The sequence below is a fragment of the Sorex araneus genome, chromosome 3 (assembly GCF_027595985.1).
Source record: "Sorex araneus isolate mSorAra2 chromosome 3, mSorAra2.pri, whole genome shotgun sequence".
NCBI classification, from domain to species: Eukaryota; Metazoa; Chordata; class Mammalia; order Eulipotyphla; family Soricidae; genus Sorex; species Sorex araneus.
Genome location: NC_073304.1, coordinates 152,918,124 through 152,937,947, shown reverse-complemented (window position 1 = coordinate 152,937,947; position 19,824 = coordinate 152,918,124). Strand labels below are relative to the sequence as shown.

Sequence of the window (19,824 nt, the reverse complement as noted above, 5' to 3'; positions counted from 1 at the left end):
GCACTGCCAGATGTGGCCCAGAAACTAACTTTGCAATGGTGACTGTTGGTGAGCCACTGTCTGCTCTCCCGAGCTGCTTTGGAGTATGCTGTTTGCTTTTAGAGTCTTGCTCAGTTTTACCTTTTTAAAAAAGTATCATTTTCTCATGTCAATTTGTTTATGCCATGTAGATATTAGTTGTTCTGAACTTGTGTGCTTTGAGACATATAGGTCATGGCCATTCTTGAGACAGGCATTATGTTTCAACTAAAAATTTAACAGTTTTGTGTTTCTTGGGGGTGTATGGTATGGGGTCATATCCAGCAATGCTCAGGGGTTACTCCTGGCTCTGCACTCAGGAGTTGCTCCTGGCAGTGCTTGGGGGACCGTATGGAATGCCAGAGATCGAACTTTGATCAGCTGCATTCAAGGCAAGCCACCTACCCACCTTACTATGTCTCCGCCCCGGAACTAAAAGTAATTTAGAGCATACTGTATTTTTCACTCTTTTAATTCTTGATACCTGTTTTCGCCGCAGCTGTGAAGCATTTGAGGTGTAACTGCCCTACTTACATCTGAGTGAGCATTTAAGATGTAACAGCCCTAAGTTACATCTGAGTTAGCCTTTGAGATGTAACTGCCCTAAGTTACATCTGAATTAGCCTTTGAGATGTAACTGCCACAAGAATAAGGAACATATCAGATCTCAAAACTTTGCACCAAGAACAGTGACATTACATAATTCCTTAGCGGCATCCATTTGTCTGATTCATTTTAAATAGAGTTGCTTTACCCATTCAGTATTGCTTAATTCTCCCAGGTTTGTTTGTTGTCATTGCTTTCCTCTTATTTCAGGAGAGGAAAGAGCTTAAGGTTAAGTGCCTAGTCCATACACACTGTGTAAACAGTGACAGGGCTGGAGTTGAACCCTGGCAGTCTCTCACCAGTCTGGGTACTCAGTTAAAATGGTATTTGAAGAATATTTATGGGGCTGTGATTGTTTTAAATACTTACAAGTGATATTTATAAGGCAGACTGATTCTTTCCCAAAGGACAGTATGTCTGTCTACCTAGTAAGAAATACAGAGTCATAGAGATTATCTGAGAGACTGAGCATGTGCTTTGTATGAAGCAGCATGCCTGGGTTCAGTCACTGGTGCTTGGTCCTCCAAGCACCCCTGTATATATCCCCAAACCAACAACAAAAAAGAAATATTATAAATCAAGGGAAGTGTGTGAGTGGGGGGAAACAGTATAGGGGCCTGAGTCCAGTGGGTAAGGTGCTTTCCTTGCATGCAGTAGGCCCAGGTTTAATCCCCAGCACCACATACAGACCTCTGGTTGATGAAGAGTCAACCCTGAGCACTGAGGGTGTGCCAAAAACAAGAGCAAAACTGAAAGGGCTGGTTCTCAGGCTTTGCTGCAGTGTCTGGCCCTCAGCACCTCTGCGCAGATGGAGGAATCACTGAGTTTCAAGTTTTTTATCATCTCAAAATAATTAGGCACAAGATCTGACAGTGTGGCTCTGCGAATAAAACGATGAATGAGTTTGCTTCATCGCCACTTGCATGTGGCCTCAGTGTTGCTCCAGCGCCAGCAGAGCTGGTCAGCAAGAGTGATGTCCTTGGCAAGTCTAGATTTGAGCTTGAGAAGGGCCACCATCTGGATTCTGTTCACCGACTTGAAGCTAAAAGAGAGTTGATAATATTGAACTGGACATCATCAATTTCTAACTAAGCAAGTAACTCGAGACTCACCCATGGTCTCTGGTATCCACAAGCTGGGGCTAGCACTGAATTATTTACAGGAAAATTAGTGTCCGGTGACTGTATGTGCATGTCACAGGACGAAAGACAAGGGTGCTTTTCTTTACAGGAAGAGTTTTTTAAACAGTTGGAGCCATCGCAGTTTTTGTAAGGTTGGCAGAGGGTGGGGGTAGGAGGTTACTTTCCTTCTATAACCAAAGTTCTTGGCACCCCAGGCTGTGATGGGGTGTTTGCATATAGATTTTTATCTCTGTCGTGGGGGAGGGCTCTAGGGGTCGGGCCTTGGGCTTAGGGCTGCACTAAATGATACTGTCTCAACACTCAGGGGTCACTCTTTTTTTTTTTTTGCTTTTTTTGGGTCACACCTGGTGATGCACAGGGGTTACTCCTGGCTCTGCACTCAGGAATTACCCCTGGCTGTGCTCAGGGGACCATATGGGATGCTGGGAATCGAACCCGGGTTGGCCGCGTGCAAGGCAAACGCCCTACCCGCTGTGCTATCTCTCCAGCCCCTCAGGGGTCACTCTTGATGGACTCGGGGGCCATATGCTTTGGCATTGATCTAAGCAATGTCAGCCATGTGCTCTACCCACTGTCCTATGACTCCAACCCCTGGATCATGTATTTTTAAAGTTAAAAATGTCTTTTGTTGGAACATAGTGGGTCAGTTGCTTGCCTTGCACACAGCTGACCCAGGTTCATTCCTGGGCACCCCTTAGGGTCCTCCCCCACCTTTAGAAGTGATCTCTGAGTGCAGAGCCCTGAATACTTCCGGGTGTGGCCCCAAAACAAAAACAAAAACAAACTCATATTGCAGAATGAATATATGAACCTTGCAAAATATATGATACATCTAAGCAAAGAGAAGACAAAAGATTCATCCTGTCCTGCCTAGGGAGGTGTCAGCACCCTCATAAACCTTTTCGTTCTGGGGGAGGCCTAACTGTCAGTGTTGCCCCTGGGGGAGTTAGGGGCCCTTATGCATGCTGGAGATAAGACCAGGCCTGTCCTCATGTGAGGTAAACTCCTCACTCTCTCTCTCTCTGGCCCCCTAAACTTTTTCCTATTAATGCGTTCACATATTTTTAACTAAGAGGAAAGACATAGATACTTTCAATGAAAATATTAATTTATCATTTATAATAACTGACTGCCATTCTGCTGTCTAATTTTGCTCCAATTTATTGAACTAATCCTATGAGGTTGGGGGGGAGGGTTTGTTTGTTTTGATTTTGGTTTTTGGCCCACAGCTAGCTATTCTCAGGGCTTAATCTTGGCTTTGTCACTGTCACTGTCATCCCGTTGCTCATCGATTTGTTCGAGCGGGCACCAGTAACGTCTCTCATTGAGAGACTTATTGTTACTGTTTTTGGCATATCCAATACGCATGGGTAGCTTGCCAGGCTCTGCCATGCGGGCTCGATACTCTCGGTAGCTTGCCAGGCTCTCCAAAAGGAGAAGAGGAATCGAACTCGGGTCGGCCTCGTGAAAAGTGAACGCCCAACCACTGTGCTATCGCTCCAGCCCAATCTTGGCTCTACACTCCGAAATCACTCCTGCAGGGCTCAGGGTGTAGGGCATTAAGCTCAGGTCAGCCTGTTCAAGGTAAGCGCCCGACACCCGACAGGCTGTACTCTCACTCCAGCACTAATCCTCAGGTTTTTGGTTCATTCAACAAATAATTATTGAGCATTTAACTGTATTCCAGAAGCCATGTTGAGACCAGACACACAGTGGTGAGCAAAACAAATACTGATTCCGGTCGTAAGTTTTCACTCGCATAAACATGCTGTCATAGTAAACATCATTTTATGTGTGTCATAACATACTTTATCTGGTTGTTCATGTGCAGTTATAATAATTGAGTATATATAAATCACCAAACAGCCTGCTTCCTTCATCACATAGATCAGCTGTTTTAATCTTCACAATTCAAGAGGTAATGCTCTTGTGATCCCAGTATTTAGATGAAGAAACCAAGCATAGAGAAATGAACTAATGTGCGTTAAGTCTTCCTATAGAGAAATGTGAATCAGGAATTCTTACTCAGACTTGTATGATCAATGTTGAGCAATGTTGAGATCATGGCATCAGAAAGTATAAACATTTTTAAATAATAAATTACTAGGGGCTGGAACCATAGCACAGCGGGTAGGGCGTTTGCCTTGCACGCGGCCGGCACCATCCCATATGGTACCCTGAGCACTGCCAGGGGTGATTCCTGAGTGCAGAGCCAGGAGTGACCCCTGTGTATCGCTGGGGTGTGACCCAAGAAGCAAAAAAAAAAAAGTTTTCAATTCATGGGGCAATAGTACAGTGGGTAGGGTGTTTGCCTTGCACACAGCCGACCCAGGTTCAATTCCCAGCATCCCATATAGTCCTCTAAGCACTGCCAGGGGTGATTCCTGAGTGCAGAGCAGGAGTAACCCCTGTACATTGCCAGGTGTGACCCAAAAAGAAGAAAAAAAGTTTTCAATTCAGGGGCCAGAGCGATAGTACAGCAGGTAAGATACTTTCCTTACATACCCAGGTTGTTGACCCTGGTTCGATCCCTAGCATCCATATGGTCCCTCAAGCACCACTAGGAGTGATTCCTGAGTGCAGAACCAGGACTAAGCCCTGAGCATTACTGGGTGAGCCCTCCAAAAAAAATTTAATTTAGGCCTGTTCTCTCAAGTTACTCATCTTCCTGGAACACATCTGTCTCTCTTCTTGCTTGCTTTTTCAAGCGTGTATTCACTCTTTTTGTTGTTGTTTGTTTTTGAGTTCAGGACATGATGTGTTCAGTGGCAAAGAGCTGACTCCCGGGCCTAGCCAGTAGAGGAACAAAGAGATGGTCAGAATGGCCCATTTCATTCCAGAGCCGAATAGCCTGTATAGTCTCGAGGGATTCCAGGTATAGGACTGCACATAGGTGTGAGTGATCATTTACAGAGGCAAAGCATTTTGATGAGGCAGTTCTCTTGTGGGGGATGAACTCAAGGAGATGCTCTGTCTCTCAAGGGCGAGAAATACTGCTTTTCTCTTTCTCTTGCCGCTAGTACATATTAAACAGTTAAGTTTACTTAGTTATTTGGAGAAACACAATAAAAGATTTATATTCCAAAACTTAGTTCTCTGGGCTGGAATGATAGCACAGTGGGTAGGGCGTTTGCCTGCGTGCAGCCAACCTGGGTTCGATTCCCAGCATCCCATATGGTCCCCTGAGCACTGCCAGGAGTAATTCCTGAGTGCATGAGCCAGGAGTAACCCCTGTGTATTGCTGGGTGTGACCCAAAAAGAAAGAACAAAAACCAAAAAACTTAGTTTTCTGGGCTCCAAGGACAAGCAAAGGTTAAAAGCCTCAGTGGCTTGGGAAATTTAGTAGATAATAAGAGAGGTAAAGCGCAAAGAAAAGGTTAAAGATAAACTCAGGGACGTCGGGGTACTCATAAGAGCACTGTGTTTTCCTGAGGGGAGAAAAGAGGGCAATTCATCGATGAATGCTAAAACAGTTGGTGTTACTATCCAATAGTTTATTTGTTGTTTTTGTTTTCAGGCAGTGCTCAGGGGCCCTTATGAGGCAAACCCCACTGTACAGTTGTTCTGGCCACTTCATGTTCTCTCTTGTACAATATTCCTTTCCTTCTCCCTCTCACATCTTCCCAAGCTTCATTTAATAAAAACTTCCTTGCTTCTAAAAAAAGGGGGTGTGTTAATTCAGGGGCCAGAGAGATAGTAAAGTGTGTAGGGCTCTTGCCTGCATGTGGCTGACCCAGGTTCAATCCCCAGCACGCCATATGGTATCCCTGGTGCTAGCTCTTGTAATCCCTGAGAGCAGAGCAGGAGAAAGCCCTGAGCATCCCCAGATGTGGCCTCAGAGCAAACAAAAGGAAGTTTTCAGTTCAAATTCAGGTAAAGAAAGACATCTAGGATTAAACCACAGAGGGACAGGCAGCAGGAGAGGGGAGAGAAGAGCGAGGGAGGGAGGAGCGCGCAGGCTGCTGCTCTGGCCTGGGCTCCAGCAGCGACTCAGGCCCTGCACGCTCCACTCCCCCGCTGGGCTCAGCACTGCGCTCACACACACGGAGCTCTCTATTCTCTCTTCTTTTGAAGGGCAAGAGGGTGTTTGGGCTACACCCAGCAGCGTTCAGGGGTTACTTCTGACTCTGCTCAGGCATCACTCCTCACCATACCCAGGAACCCTGTATGGTGGGTCAAGTGCAAGGCCAGCCTCAGCCACAGACTGCTCTGCACCCCACACACTTCCCTTTGCTGATGCTGGTCAGAATGATGTTTTTGTTTCTTGCAGCCACTCTTGCATTTTCAGAAACTGTCCTTACCCATTGCAAGATGACTGACTAAGCCTTTTTCTGTGGCACATCCACATCATGCATATTTGCCATTTGAAGGAAAGGCTCGAAAAGCTACTTCGTGGTCATGAAGCAGCTGTTTCAGTCCGTGTGTCTGCATCTCTGCCACTGTACTGTTGTAATCGAGCAAATACTCTGAAAAGCCATCCAGTGGCTGTTTCTGGAGTAATGAAAACAGGAGATAACCGGGTACTTCTGCCAAAACCGTGGCCCCCTGAGTGATGCCAGCCCCCCCACCCCCCGAAGCAGCAAAGGGGAGACTGGTTCATCTCTATAGTTGACCTTTGCTGCCCTCTGGCCTTTGAGAGGCGGCTTTTGCAGCTCTTAGGGGCAGGAGCAGCAGAATGCCTCACTCCAGTCCCGTGTGGAGTTGGAGGTGAGGTCAGGGGACGTCGTGATGCAGTGGATGGGGCAGTATCAGGCCCTGGGAACACCAAGCTAGGTGTGACCCCAAAAAACAAAATTGCAAAATTACAGTTTTGCCATGTCCACTTGTATGACCTCAAGTGAAATATTTGGGGGGGGCGGGGGTTGGTCTTGTTTTTCTCCTCTGTGTCACTGTACAGAGCATGTACTCTGTATGCAACAGAAAAACAAACCCTGAGTCTCAGGCTGAGGAGAAGGCCCAAAAACTGAGGCATGAGCTTCACGTGTGGTACCCCCAGGTGTGAGCCTTAGCACCAGGCCAGCTGAGGCCAGAACAACAACCATGAACAGGATCCCCTCCCCCACTCATGACCGTCATGATCTGAGTCCCTTCAGAACCCGACTCCACTGAGTTCAGGCGCAGATCAAATCCCTCTCCCCGAGAAATAAGCAGCACAAAATAGAATCTGCTTCTGTGGTTCTGTGAAGATTGAAAAGTTAGTGGCCCTCCTGTTTCTAGTCCCCTAAAATCCCTCCTTGAGACCTTTAGAATCAGTGAGAAATAGATGGTGTGTGTGTGTGTGTGTGTGTGTGTGTGTCTATGCGTATCTGTCTATGTGTCTGTGTATCTGTGTGTCTGTGCCTATCTCTGTGTGTGTCTGTGTGTCTGTCTATATGTCTGTGTTTGTCTGTATCTTTGTCTCTACATGTGTGTGTGTCTGTCCCTGTGTGTTTGTGTCTGTGTGTATGAGTGTGTGTGGTGTCAGGTATGGAACGCAGACCTCATATAGACAGGACATGTGCCCCAGACCAGCTCCGTGTCTGGGAGTTAACGAGTACACTGTATTTGTTTATTTAATAAATATTTGTTTATTTAATAAATATTTGTTTGTTTAATCTGTATTTAGTTGCTCTGACAGATTAATGTGCTGCCCCAAAACAAATAAGTCAAAAATATAGCAATGTAATGAACTGTGTCCACTCCAGAGGCTAGAGAGCCACCCCTCACTGGCTCCGTCTCTGTGATCGCCCGTGTCCCCACACCAAGACACCAGCCTAAGGTCCATGCTCTGTCCCTTACTTTGGTGGAGGGTTGTGTTTTTATTAGTTACCTGTATTTCCAAAATGTGTTGTGTAGTTTGTCATTTGTGTTTTTAAAAGTGGGGTGTGTTTTTTCCACTCCACATCGCCAAGGTGGTTTTGTTTGGGGCAGCAGGGTAACTGTTGGTTGATTGTTCCTTGGGGCCCCACCTTGCGCCACTTGGCTTACTCCTGGCTGAGCTGGGGGCAGCAGGCAGTGCCGGGCCTCCTGCACACCCTCTCATGAGGCCACGAGCCTGCAGGCTTCCGCCTTCCTCTGCACTGGGCCGAGTCTCACTGTGCAACTGCAGCACGGCTGACTGTCCCCATCACAGATACTCGAGTTGGGTTTTTTATTTTGTCTTGTTGACTATAACTGTTGCTTCTGTCAGAGAGCAACAAGAATGTGAGCCGAGGGTATTGCCAGAAGATTCATGTTTTACTGTTTGGCAGCAAGGGCAGTATTCACTGACAAGCCACTTTTATTCAGGGCAGTGTTCAAGAGCTAAAAATTCAAATAATGTGATACTCTCTTTGCTTACCCTTGGGTCCAGAGAGGGAATTTGACCAAAACTCTATCTCTGAAATTTGGATTTCATTTGTCTTAGAGACACATTTTGGAATTTCTGTTTCTTATCATTTGGGGAAATCTACAAGGGCACAGTCAAATAATTTCACTGCTTAATACTTCAAAATATGCTTATTTCACCATTTAAAATGTCCTTTAAGGGCCAGAGAGATGGTACAGGGGTTAAGGCACTTCCCTCACTTCCTGCTGACCCCCAGTTTAGTCCTGATACCACATGTAGTCACCAAGTACCACCGGGTCTCATGCGTGAGCACAAAGTCAGGATTAGCCCCTGACCACTGAAATGAAAGGAACTTTTATGTGCCTTGTATGTGTGAGTACCTGGCACTGCAGTAATAATAATAATAATAATAATAATAATAATAATATTAGGGCTGAAGTGCAGCGGGTAGGACACTTGCCTCACATGCAGCCAGCCCAGGACCCCATTGGTCCCCTGAACACTGCCAGGAGTAATTCCTGAGTGCAGAGCCAGGAATAACCGTTGGTTATATGATAATGTTGATGATGATGATGATGATGATGATGATGATGATGATGAATTAAAGGGCCTTTGGTGAAAAAAATCACTGTCACTGTCATCCCGTTGCTCATCGATTTGCTCAAGCAGGCACCAGTAACATTTCCATTGTGAGGCTTGTTACTATTTTTGGCATATTGGATATGCCAGGGTAGCTTGCCAGGCTCCACTGGTCAGGCGAGATACTCTCAGTAGCTTTTCGGACTCTCCGGGAGGGACAAAAAAATCAAACCTGGGTCGACCTCATGCAAGGCAAACACCCTGCCCGCTGTGCTATCGCCCCAGCCCACAATTGACATATAATTGGTGAAAAATAGCAAAGTTACTCATTTTTAAGACAGAACATCCAATCTCAGAGTCAGCTATAAACTAGTATGCCTGTTCAGACTAACACCTCTCGAACCAGTCAGTTATCCTCTTCTGTTGCTTGGCATCCTTGGGTACAAACATTTGAGAAATGTCAGTGTGTAAATTAAACAAAATGAGCCCTGAGTAGAAATCCTTCATTCTGGCTGCATCCTCGGGAAGGGCTTCACAAAGCAGAGCGCGCTGGAGCTAGACCTGCCAGATGAGTGGGGTCTCCAGTGGAAGCAGCCTCCACCATGGAAGGAGCCAGGCCGGGTGGCTCTCAGATCGACAGACCAGCACCCTCCGACACCGGCCTCTCCCACAACTCCTGGCAAAACTGCGGCGGGTGTGGGACCAGATAGTATAGTGGGGACAGTGCTGGCCTGCCTGACCCCGGCACCCCATAGGGTGCCCTGAGCCCTGAGCACAGAGCCAGGAGAAAGGCCTGAGCATAAGCTGAATGTGGCCAAAAAAAAAAAAAAAATGCTGTGGTGGGCTGGAGAAACAGCCCAGCAGCCTAGTGCATGCTTTTGCATGTGGGAGGCCCAGGCTTGATCTGCAGCTCCACAAGAAATATGTGCACGTGCTCACTCAGCACCTGTCATTCAACTCTATTTTTATTGTTGTTGGTTTTGGTTTTGGTGTTAGGGTCACTCCCCGGGGTGCTCAGGACGTAACTTCTGACTTTGCACTCAGGGATCACTCCCAGTAGGCTCAGGGGACCCTCTGGGGTGCTGAGGGTTGATGTGATGCCAGGAATCGAACCCAGGTTGACATATAAGGCAAGCGCCTTCCCGCTGTAGTCACTCCAGCTCCCAGTCTCAGGACTTTCAGTTATTTTATGTGGGGTCTTAGTGGGAGCACTCACCAGCTGAGGGTCTGAGGTGCAGTGCTGCTCAGACTCTGGAGCCAGAGCTCCCTTGGGCCCCTGGAAGTGGGCTCCCAGGCTGCACCAAGCAGTGCTCAGAGCTACAGTTGGCCAATATGAGGCAGCACCATCACCCTTGCCCTATCTCTCAGGTCCCTGTGGCTTTACATTCTCTCCACTGAGAACTCCCCAGCTTATCTCTTGGCCCAGCGTTCATCAGCTGGCACAGGGAGTTTTGAGTCTAGATGGTGCTGGTGAGGGGGCAAGGACTGTCCCGTGTGTTGCAGGGGGCACTGGCAGCATAGCCTCTGTGCACAAGGGGTCTGCAGGATCTGTGGGCGTGACACTGGGAGGCCCCAGGACCTGTGGCTGTGACACTAGGAGGCCACTGGGTCTGTGGTTGTGACACTGGGAAGTTGCAGGACCTGTGGGTGCACCTGCCTGATCTCTGGACAGTGCCCAGGGCAAGCGGCATACCCGCTGCGACCCCCCACGACTCCTTCCTCCCCAACTCTTGTCTCCTCTTTCGGGAGCCACTCTCCACCTGACATTTCTCATTGAACATCAAAAAATCTCTGTGTGATGTGCTCAGAACCTGACACCTGCTAGTCTTCTTGTTCTGTCTCATTGAATGCTGCTGCCATGTGTGACGTGGTGTGTGTGCCATTCATTCCTGGTAGGTTTTAGTAATATATTTTATTTCTTTTTTTTTCTCTCCTGTTCCCTATTGGAAAAAATTTCATGAGGGCTGGAGTGATAGTACAGTGAGGAGGGCACTTGCCTTGCATGCAGCTGACCCAGATTCAATCCCTGACACCCCATGTGGTCCCCTGAGTCCTGCCAAGGGGTAATCCCTGAGTGCAGAGCCAGGAGTAAGCCCTGAACATCACCAGGTATGGCCCAAAACCAAGGGAAAAAATTCTATGAGGGCACTTTTTTTTTTAACTTATTGTCGATAGTATCCCGCCTGCACGGCAGAGCCTGGCAAGCTACCCATGATGTATTTGATATGCCAAAGCCAGTAACAAGTCTCACAATGAAGAAGTTACTGGTGCCCACTCGAGCAAATTGATGAGCAACGAGATGACAGTGATGCAGTGATACAGAACTTATTGCCATATCCAGGGCTTCCTAAACATGGCCTAGCACTTAATAGATGCTAAGTAAATGCTTGCTCAGTTGTCATTTCCAGAAAATGTAATGGAGGAAAGACATGGAAAACTTGAGCTTTTGTGTGTATTATTGTAAACTTTTACAACCTGAATGTATTCGTATATTATTTATGCATCCTCAAAGCAAGTTTTACACACTAGAGGCCCTGGTTTAACATGGTCTCCAGAGTACCACAAAGGTGTGGCCCAAAATCCAAAAACGAAAAACAAAAATAATCACCCAAATAGCCCACCGGCTCCCACAGAGACCTCATGTATCTATAAATGTGCGTCCCGTGGTGCTCCCCAGAGCACATCTTCGAGAGCTGTTGTGAACCATAGCAGTGACCAAAACTGTGTGATTTAATAGATCACTGTTATGTACCTAAAGGAAATGTATGAAACTCTAGCACTTCCTAGAGCCTGGTATGAGAGCTGAGTTTATAAAGATGCAGAAATCCAGGCCAGAGAGACCACACAGGGGGGCGGGGGGCGCTGGCCTTGCACACGACTGACCCTAGGTTTGTTCCCAGCGCCACATGCGGTCCCCCAGCACTGCTTGGAATAACCCCTGGGCACCTTTGGGTGTAGCCCTTGAGTCCTAATGACTGTGTCCCAAATAAATAAGTAATTAAGATGCACAATTCCACTAAATCAAGGGCAGGAGGGACAGGGATGCCTTCTAGGCCAGGGACTCACATGCGCCAGTTTCAGGCGCTCTGAGACCAAGCACTGGTGCCGGAGTCAAGACTGGCCCCTTCCTGAATGTCCCACACTGCCCTTCCCACTTCTGCAGCTAGCGTGGCAATAGGAAGGAACTTGTACTGTAGTTAAACAAATTATCTCAGGGGTGGGTTTTTTCCTTTCTAATTTCCTCCTTATTTTCTGGAAAGTCTTTTCTGTTCTTTTCTTTCTCTTTCATTACACCATTCTTGAGATTTCATTCTAGATTCCTTGGTGTTTGTAAAACAGATTTCAATGTTGCATCTTTTTGGAGAGTAATGAAACAGGAGTATGACTGTGTAGCTGCGGTTGTTAGGTAGCTCTGCTTAAAAATTAGTTGTTCAACACCCAAAAGGAGAGAGAGAACAGGAAGGAATGCCCTGCCACAGAGGCGGGGTGGGGTGGAGGGGATGGGATTGGGGGGTGGGAGGGATACTGGGTTCATTGGAGGTGGAGAATGGGCACTGGTGGAGGGATGGGTTCTCGAACATTGTATGATGGAAACACAAGCACGAAAATGTGTAAAACTGTAACTGTACCCTCATGGTGATTCACTAGTAAAAAAAATAAATATATATTTTTAAAAATTAGTTGTGGGGCTGGAGTGATAGCACAGTGGGTAGGGCGTTTGCCTTGCACATGGCCGACCCGGGTTCAATTTCCAGCATCCCATATGGTCTCCTGAGCACCGCCAGGAGTAATTCCTGAGTGCAGAGCCAGGAGTAATCCCTGTGTATCGCCAGGTGTGACCCAAAAAGCAAAAATAATAATAATAATAATTGTTCAACAGAATCACTTTAATAGTGCAAAAATTTAAATGATTTGAGTGTTAATCTCCAGTACCTTATCAAAGATTTTTTTCTTAATAGTTGTTTTATTTTTATTTTGGGGCTGTACCCAACGATGCTCTGGCCTAACTCCTGACTCTGCACTCAGGAATTACACCTGGCAATGCTTGGGAATCACGTGGGATGCCGGGGATCAAACCTGGGTCAGCTGCGTGCAAGGCAAGAGCCCTCCCGCAATACTATCTCTCTGGCTATCTGTCTCTTCCCAGATACTTTGAAGAACCTTGCTACGAGACTTTTGGAAGTTGGCCTTTTAAAATCAGGGTTTTGGGGACTCGGGGGAGGGTGCACCATCATTGGTGGGGCTCAGAGCCTGCTCCTGACTCTGTGCTCAGAAGTGACCCTTGGTGGTGCTCCAGGGACCGTGTGCGGTGTCAGGGTGGAACCCAGGCAGCTGAATACAAGGCCAGTACCGTAGCCTCCGTTCTTTCTCTCCAGCCCTTCCAATCAGGCCTTTGTTGTTGCTTTTGGGTGCTCAGGGCTGACTCCTGGTGCTGCATCAGGGATCTCTCCTGGTGGACTAGGGGATCCTGAGGGATGCAGGGGATTGAACTGAGGTTGGGCCACATGTAAGGCAAGCAAGCGCCTTTCCTGCTGTGCTGTCGCTCGGCCCATGGTGCCTGCTTCTTATTGGAAGCCTTAAAGTTGTATTCTGCTGAATTGAGTAGGATCATAGTAATGGGTTTTTTCCAGTTTATTCCCCTGTTGTCTCGGGTCCGTATCTGGGGCAGCATTTGGGTCTGCTCTGAGCTTTCTGCTGGGGTAGCCATGCCAGCCAGCCCTTGGACCTCTCCCCCCAACCCTAGTGCTTTTTCAGTGGGACTGGCTTAAAACAAAGCCAGAAAAGTCATTCTTGTTGTTGTTATTAGATATAATCTAAATTTGGGGCACACAAACCAATCTGTTCATCCTCCATGACTTTAAAAGCATCCTGCAGTGACTCATCACAGCCCCAAATAGAGACTTCTGAGGTCACAGTGGGCCTTGGAAGCAAAATTAGCTTTGGCAGATACAGAGTTCCTGCCTCGAAGTAAAGAATTGGGAACCGTGTTGATTCCCAGAGGAAACTGAAGCAGTTTCAGAGTCTCTCCTGCCCTGGACACACAGTCCTGGGCCTGGCAGGAACCAGCTTCTGGGGTATCCCCCGCACTCCCCAGAACTCTACTTTGGTTGTTTGGTCTTATTTTTTTAGTCAGTGTGTGTTCAAAAAACGTGGCGTGTGCTGTGTGCACTCAGTAGTCCAGAGCCACCTCCCCATCCCGGCCTGCCTTTGCTGCCAACAGACACGTGAAGGAGGGAACAGGGCCACCAGGCTGGTTGGTGATCAGTCACTGTTTATTCCAGTCTCTGTCCCCATTCCAGACCCACACTGCTCTCATCCCAGTCTCACACCCTATCCAGTTTCACTCTACTCATCCAGTTTCATCTCTGCCCCATTGCAGTCTTACTCTGCCCCCCAGCCCCCTCTCCTAGCATTAGTTAAGAGCAGAACATGAAAGGTTGGGGGTAGCAATTACACATAGGTGAGGTAGCACAGCTTCCTTCCAGGGAAGCTCTTCTAGGACAATTCCTCATCCTGGTAGGAGATCCACTCAAGGGCGGGAATCCCATCTCAGGTGTATTACTTTCCCCTTTCCTTAGCCAGTATTCATTTAAACAGTCATCTTAAATTTACTTCTTAATAATATTTCTAGTCGGGGCCAGAGCAATAGTACAGTGGGGAGGGCATTTGCCCTGCATGCGGCCAACCCAGTTTTGGTCCCCGGCATCCCATATGGTCCCCCAAATACCACCAGGAGTAATTCCTGAGTGCAGAGCTAGGAGTAACTCCTGAGCATTGCCGTGTGTGACCCAAAAAGAAAAAAAAAAAAAGCATTTCTAGTCATTTTGTATGGACACAGTAAGATTTACCAAGCTTAAAGGGTGGCTCTTCCTGGGACATCTCACTGTATATCCCAGACTATATGGTCCTCAGACCAGATTACTCTTTCCTAACCCCAGGAGGGTCCTTGTCCAGTTACTCCTTTTTGGGTCATGACAGAGTTTGTCCGTGACCGTGCTCTTTTTATGGCACTTGCCTGCCCCTTTTTGATGCCAGGGTAGCTTGCGGCTTGGCCTGGGTCCATCTAAGTCCCTTACCAGGGACCCTCCTTTTGGGGTGTTATGAACTAAGGGCACCTGAGGCTTGCGTCGAGTAAATGACAGATGTTCAGGAGTAAATATTATTTAGAGTCGATTAACTCTCAAGTAACAAGAGCATAGCATCAACTGTCTTCCTGTGCATAAAGGATGTTGCTCTAAACTGCAAAAAAAATAATAATAATAAAAAATAAAATAAAAAAATTAAATAAACTGCAAAGGACATAAGGGAAAGAGAAAAGTAATATTTCATTTACAAATACAAAATCCAGAATCCTCTGGAAATCTTACAAGTCACAGGGTCTGATTAGGGGAAATAAAGTGATTAACAGAAAGGAGAAGCAGAGCATAAAGGAGAAGTTAAATACTGAGGAAATAGTACTTTGGAAGCTTTGTGATTGGTATTACTCATAAACCTAAACTCCTAGCTTTTACTCACTAAACCTAACCTTTCTCCTTGGAGGAGAAAGAACTGACCAATGTTATCCAACAAGTCACCGTGAATTACAAAGTTATTTGTGATTGGGTTTCAGGCATACAATATTCCAGCACCAGATCCATGCCTCTGTCCACTGCCCTCTATCAGTGTCCCGTTTCCCTCCTTCCTCTCATCCTGCCTCTTTGGTAGACTCTTTATAGGTAAATTTTTGGCACTGTCGCTTACAGTAATGTTACTGGTAGGGTTTCATGCTTAACATCACTTTTCAGCACCCTCTCCTGAGTGACCACTTCCATCCACCATTGTTGTATTAGTCCCCTCCCTGTCCTGTATCCCCCAACCCTGCCCCACCCAGCCAGTGACCTGCTTCCTACTGGAGATCGGTTTTCTTGTTCTTCATTGGGTATTTGTTACTCCCTGTCACATTTCTATAATGTGATCTCTTCTGCACCGGTCCCTCTAACTCAAAACGAGACTCTCCAGATCCATCCATCTAGCAGATTGCATGACTTCATCTTTCCAAACAGCCGAGTAGAATTCTCCTGTGTAGATGTACCATAGTTTCTTTATCCAGACATCTGTTCTCAGACACTAGGATTGTTTTCCAGATTCTGACTACTGTGAATAGCACTGCATGAACATAGCCGTGCACATAGCTTTTCTTCATTGTGTTTTCTCACCCCCAGGGTATATTCGCAGGAGTGGTATTGCTGAGTCATATGGAAGCTCAATTCCTAGTTTTTTGAGGAATGTACATATTGTTTTCCAAAAAGGCTGGACCAGTCAGCATTCCCACCAGTGAATGACAGTCCCTTTCTCCCTATCTCCGCACCAGAAGTGGTTGTTCTTCTTTTTGATGAATTCCAGTCTGTGTTGTGAGATGCATCTTACTGTCTTGATTTGCATCTCCCTGATGAGTGATTTTCTCATGTGCCTTTTGTCCGCCTGCATGTTTGCTTTAGTTCTTCGTATTTGGTGGGGAGAGTTTGGCCACACCTGGCAGTGCTCAGAACTTACCCCTGGCTCTGCACCAAAGGATCACTCTGGCAGGGATCATATGTGGTGCTGTGGTGCCGGGATCGAGCCCAACTGAGCAAGACAAGTGCCCTATCTGCTGTACTATTGCTCCAGCCCCAGTAGGCATTTTAATAAGTATGGGGTGAGGGGCAGGCCACACCCAGAAGTGCTCAAGCATTACTCCCAGCCCAGTGCTCTGGGACCCATGAAGTGCCCGATTGAAAGCAAATGAGTGTGTCCAAGGCAGATGCCATCACCCATGCCATCAGCAGCCCTGTCATCAGTGCTCTTATGCAGTGGCCTCAGTCTCTGTTCTGAGCCCCATCAGCCGAGTCAAGTGGGTCTCGCCCCACCCTGGAGCTCAACTCTGGGGCCACTAGCAGCTCCCACAGCACCTGCTTCCTGGAGCTATTGCCCACAAGGAAAATATAGTGCTGGTGTCTTGGGAGTTAACTCAGGCCAGAGGAGCTTGGTATGGACGGCTTCCTCAGCCTTTCAAGATAAAAAGGAATTCCTGGGCCAAGCCATGGGACAGCCGGGAGGGCACTTCTCTCGAACACAGCCAACCAGGATTCAGTCTTCTGTACTCCATATGGTCCCCCAAACCCACCAGGAGTGATTCCTGAGTGTGGAGCCAGGAGTAAGCCCTGAGCACTGTCAGGTGTGGCTGAAAAAAACAAAAAAGGATTTTCTCCTCAGAGTAGGGGCAGGCTCTGCACTCAGACAGGCACAGGCGCACCCAGGAACTGCCCAGGGCCCAGGGCCTGGCATCTGGAGCCTGGGTCTGGATGCCAGTGGGGCAGCCAGAAAGCCAGACTCTCTGGAGTGTGCTGTCTTCATCTTGCCAGTGAGGATGCCGCACCTCTTTCCCAATACACACACACACACACACACACACACACACATTAAAATGCGGTACCTGTATAAATTTACATTTACATACATATGCACATGACGGCTTAAACTGTTCTCAGGGGACTGGAGCGATAGCACAGCGGATAGAGCGTTTGCCTTGCACTCGACCTACCCAGGTTCGATTCCCAGCATCCCATATGATCCCCCAGCACCTCTAGGAGTAATTCCTGAATGCAGAGCCAGGAGTAACCCTGTGCATTGCCAGGTGTGACCCGAAAAGAATAAAAAAAAAAAAAACCTGTTCTCAGACCAGAATAAATGCAAATATTAGTTATTATTAGAGCACATACTAAAGGGCCTTTGGATTTTTTCTTTTCAGGCTTTGGGGCCACACCTGGTAGTGCCTGGGGACTATCCCCACCATGCAGGGTGTCCTGCATGCAAAGCAGGGACTCTGGCCCTTCAAGCATCTCCCCCAGCCCTTGAAGTTTAACCTGTACATTACCTGTAGGCATGCACAAGGCCTTTAAGTGAAAGTGGGAAACTGCAATAGGATATAATTTGTATTTTACAAAACTCAATTAGGGGCTGGAGTGATGGCACAACTGGTAGGGTGTTTGTCTTTCATGCGGCCGACCCAGGTTCGATTCCCAGCATCCCATATGGTCCCCCCGAGCACCACCAGGAGTAATTCCTGAGTGCAGAGCCAGAAGTAACTACCCCTGTGCATCGCTGGGTGTGACCCAAAAAGAAAAAAAAAATTAGGCCACAGAGCTAGTGCAGAGGTTAAAGCATTTGCCTTGCACACGGCCAACCTCATTTCAATCCCTGGCACCCCACAGGGCCCTCTAGTCCCCAAGCACAGAGCCAGGAGTCAGCCCTGAGCACCTCCAGGGGTGGCCCAGAAACAAAATCAAAATAACTTCACTGCAACTTAAGAGAGTAGATTGGATGAGGAAGAAATTAGTCATGATACAAGTTCTGGGCCCTCAGGAGTATGGGAAAGAGATGCTGAGGTAGGAACGCAGAGGAAGCATGGAAGTGCTGGAGCCTGAACTTTGCATGGAGGTACCACCTGTCCCCAAAGCAGTGCGGGGAACAGTCCCGTCACCACAGCCAAAAGAGGTGCTAATGTAATATCACTGTGTTCCAAACTAGAAACTTCCAACTTTAAATAATAGTGTCCCCAGATCTTGAAAGATGAATGCAAAATAAACCAGCAATATTATAGCAACAGGATGCTGCTTTACACACTGCCAATCAAGTTCAAAGTTCATGGGCTGGAGTGATAGCACAGCAGGTAGGGTGTTTGCCTTGCACGCGGCCTACCCGGGTTCTATTCCCAGCATCCCATATGGTCCCCTGAGCACCGCCAGAAGTAATTCCTGAGTGCATGAGCCTGGAGTAACCCCTGTGCAAAAGCTGGGTGTGAGCCAAAAAGCAAAAAAAAAAAACAAGTTCAAAGTTCAACTCCTAGCACACTCTATGGTCCCCTGGGTCCCACAAAGGAGTGAGCCCCGAGAGCAGAGCCATGAGTCAGCCTAGTAAGCTTCGTGGCCCCCTAACCAAACACAGGTACAAAAAGAACAACAGGAAGTAGTGAGAGCTCTGGGCCGGTGCCCAGAGTACCTCCCATGCAGGCAGGCAAGCCAAGTTCTATCCTCAGCATCCCATATGGTAACAAGCACCCTCCCCACTCTCCTGTCCCTCGGACCCAAGATGTTTTCTTTCCAGAGCTGCTTCTGTCCTGTCCGTAACCTCCAATCTCCTGGTCAGTTTCCTAGAGGAGGTTCTAGCCTCCGGACTGCACAGCTGCAGCATGGAGAACGCTCCCGTGACCCCAAGGTCGGCCAGCCGCAGGTGAAGGTGTGCAGAGGCAAGAGAAGGGCACAGAGCTCTCCTACTCTCCAGGTGTGCCGCAAAGCCGCCCTGCTGCGCCCCATCCCCAGGCAGCCGACTCCTGGCCTGCCACGTGGACACAATGACCAGGCAGAGCTCTGGCAACATCTAGACCCGCGGGCCACTCGCCTCACCGTCCGTCTCTCCAAGGGAATGCATGCCTGGTGCACCTCGTGTTACAAGCCACACCAGTTACCGATGAAGCTTGCTGGGGTCCTTAATAAAAAAACAAAGGTTCTCAGCAGATCAGGAAGTTGGGGAGCAATCACTCAGTGGACTGATCAAACAGTTGCTCTTCTCTTGATCTCTTCCACGTTCCGTAACCACATTCCTGTGTATCTCATTTCTGAAAAATCATCGTGTTTTCTTAGAGCCACCGAAACGCTGCTTGTCCCTCCACTGTCATTTTCTGTGGCCCTGAGGACCGTGTATGACAATAAACATTTTGTGAAAAGAGGCAAGCAATTTTGTTTTCTTAGGGATTCTGGCTGTGTCTGGGGGTTCGTGAGGAGAACCTCAGCTGCATCCTTTCCTCTCTCCAGAGACAGCTAATGTTATCTAAGTAAACCATGTGTTCTGGGGGGCAGTTTCTCTCCTTGAAAACAGTGGCAAGTAATGATGTCATTAAAGCCAAGAAATTGTGTTATCAAATCATAGTGACTCTGGGGCTGGAGCGATAGCACAGCGGGTAGGGCATTTGCCTTGCACATGGTTGATCCGGGTTCGATTCCCAGTATTCCATATGGTTCCCTGAGCACCACCAGGAGTAATTCCTGAGTGCAGAGCCAGGAGTAACCCCTGTGCATCGCCAGGTGTGACCCAAAAAGCAAAAGAAAAACATAGTGACTCCCGGTGGCACAGGGGCCTAGAGAAAGGGTGCTCAGG

General features: G+C 47.8%; 1 protein-coding gene across 2 annotated transcripts in view; it reads left to right on the top strand.

The window, feature by feature from the left end:
* VPS45 (vacuolar protein sorting 45 homolog) overlaps positions 1–19,400 on the top strand; it is a 67,593-nt gene extending 48,193 nt beyond the window's left edge. Inside the window, exons 15-16 of one of the 2 annotated variants that reach the window (XR_008629306.1) lie at positions 18,817–18,989; positions 19,030–19,400. Coding sequence is in view for 1 of the 2 variants with exons in the window: in XM_004618058.2 (XP_004618115.1) it covers positions 18,817–18,904 (88 nt within the window). In the remaining variant the exon portion in view is untranslated. Of the gene's footprint in view, positions 1–18,816 lie in introns of both variants that reach the window. The other variant, XM_004618058.2, reaches the window with a different exon arrangement.
* Positions 19,401–19,824: the final 424 nt, after the last annotated feature.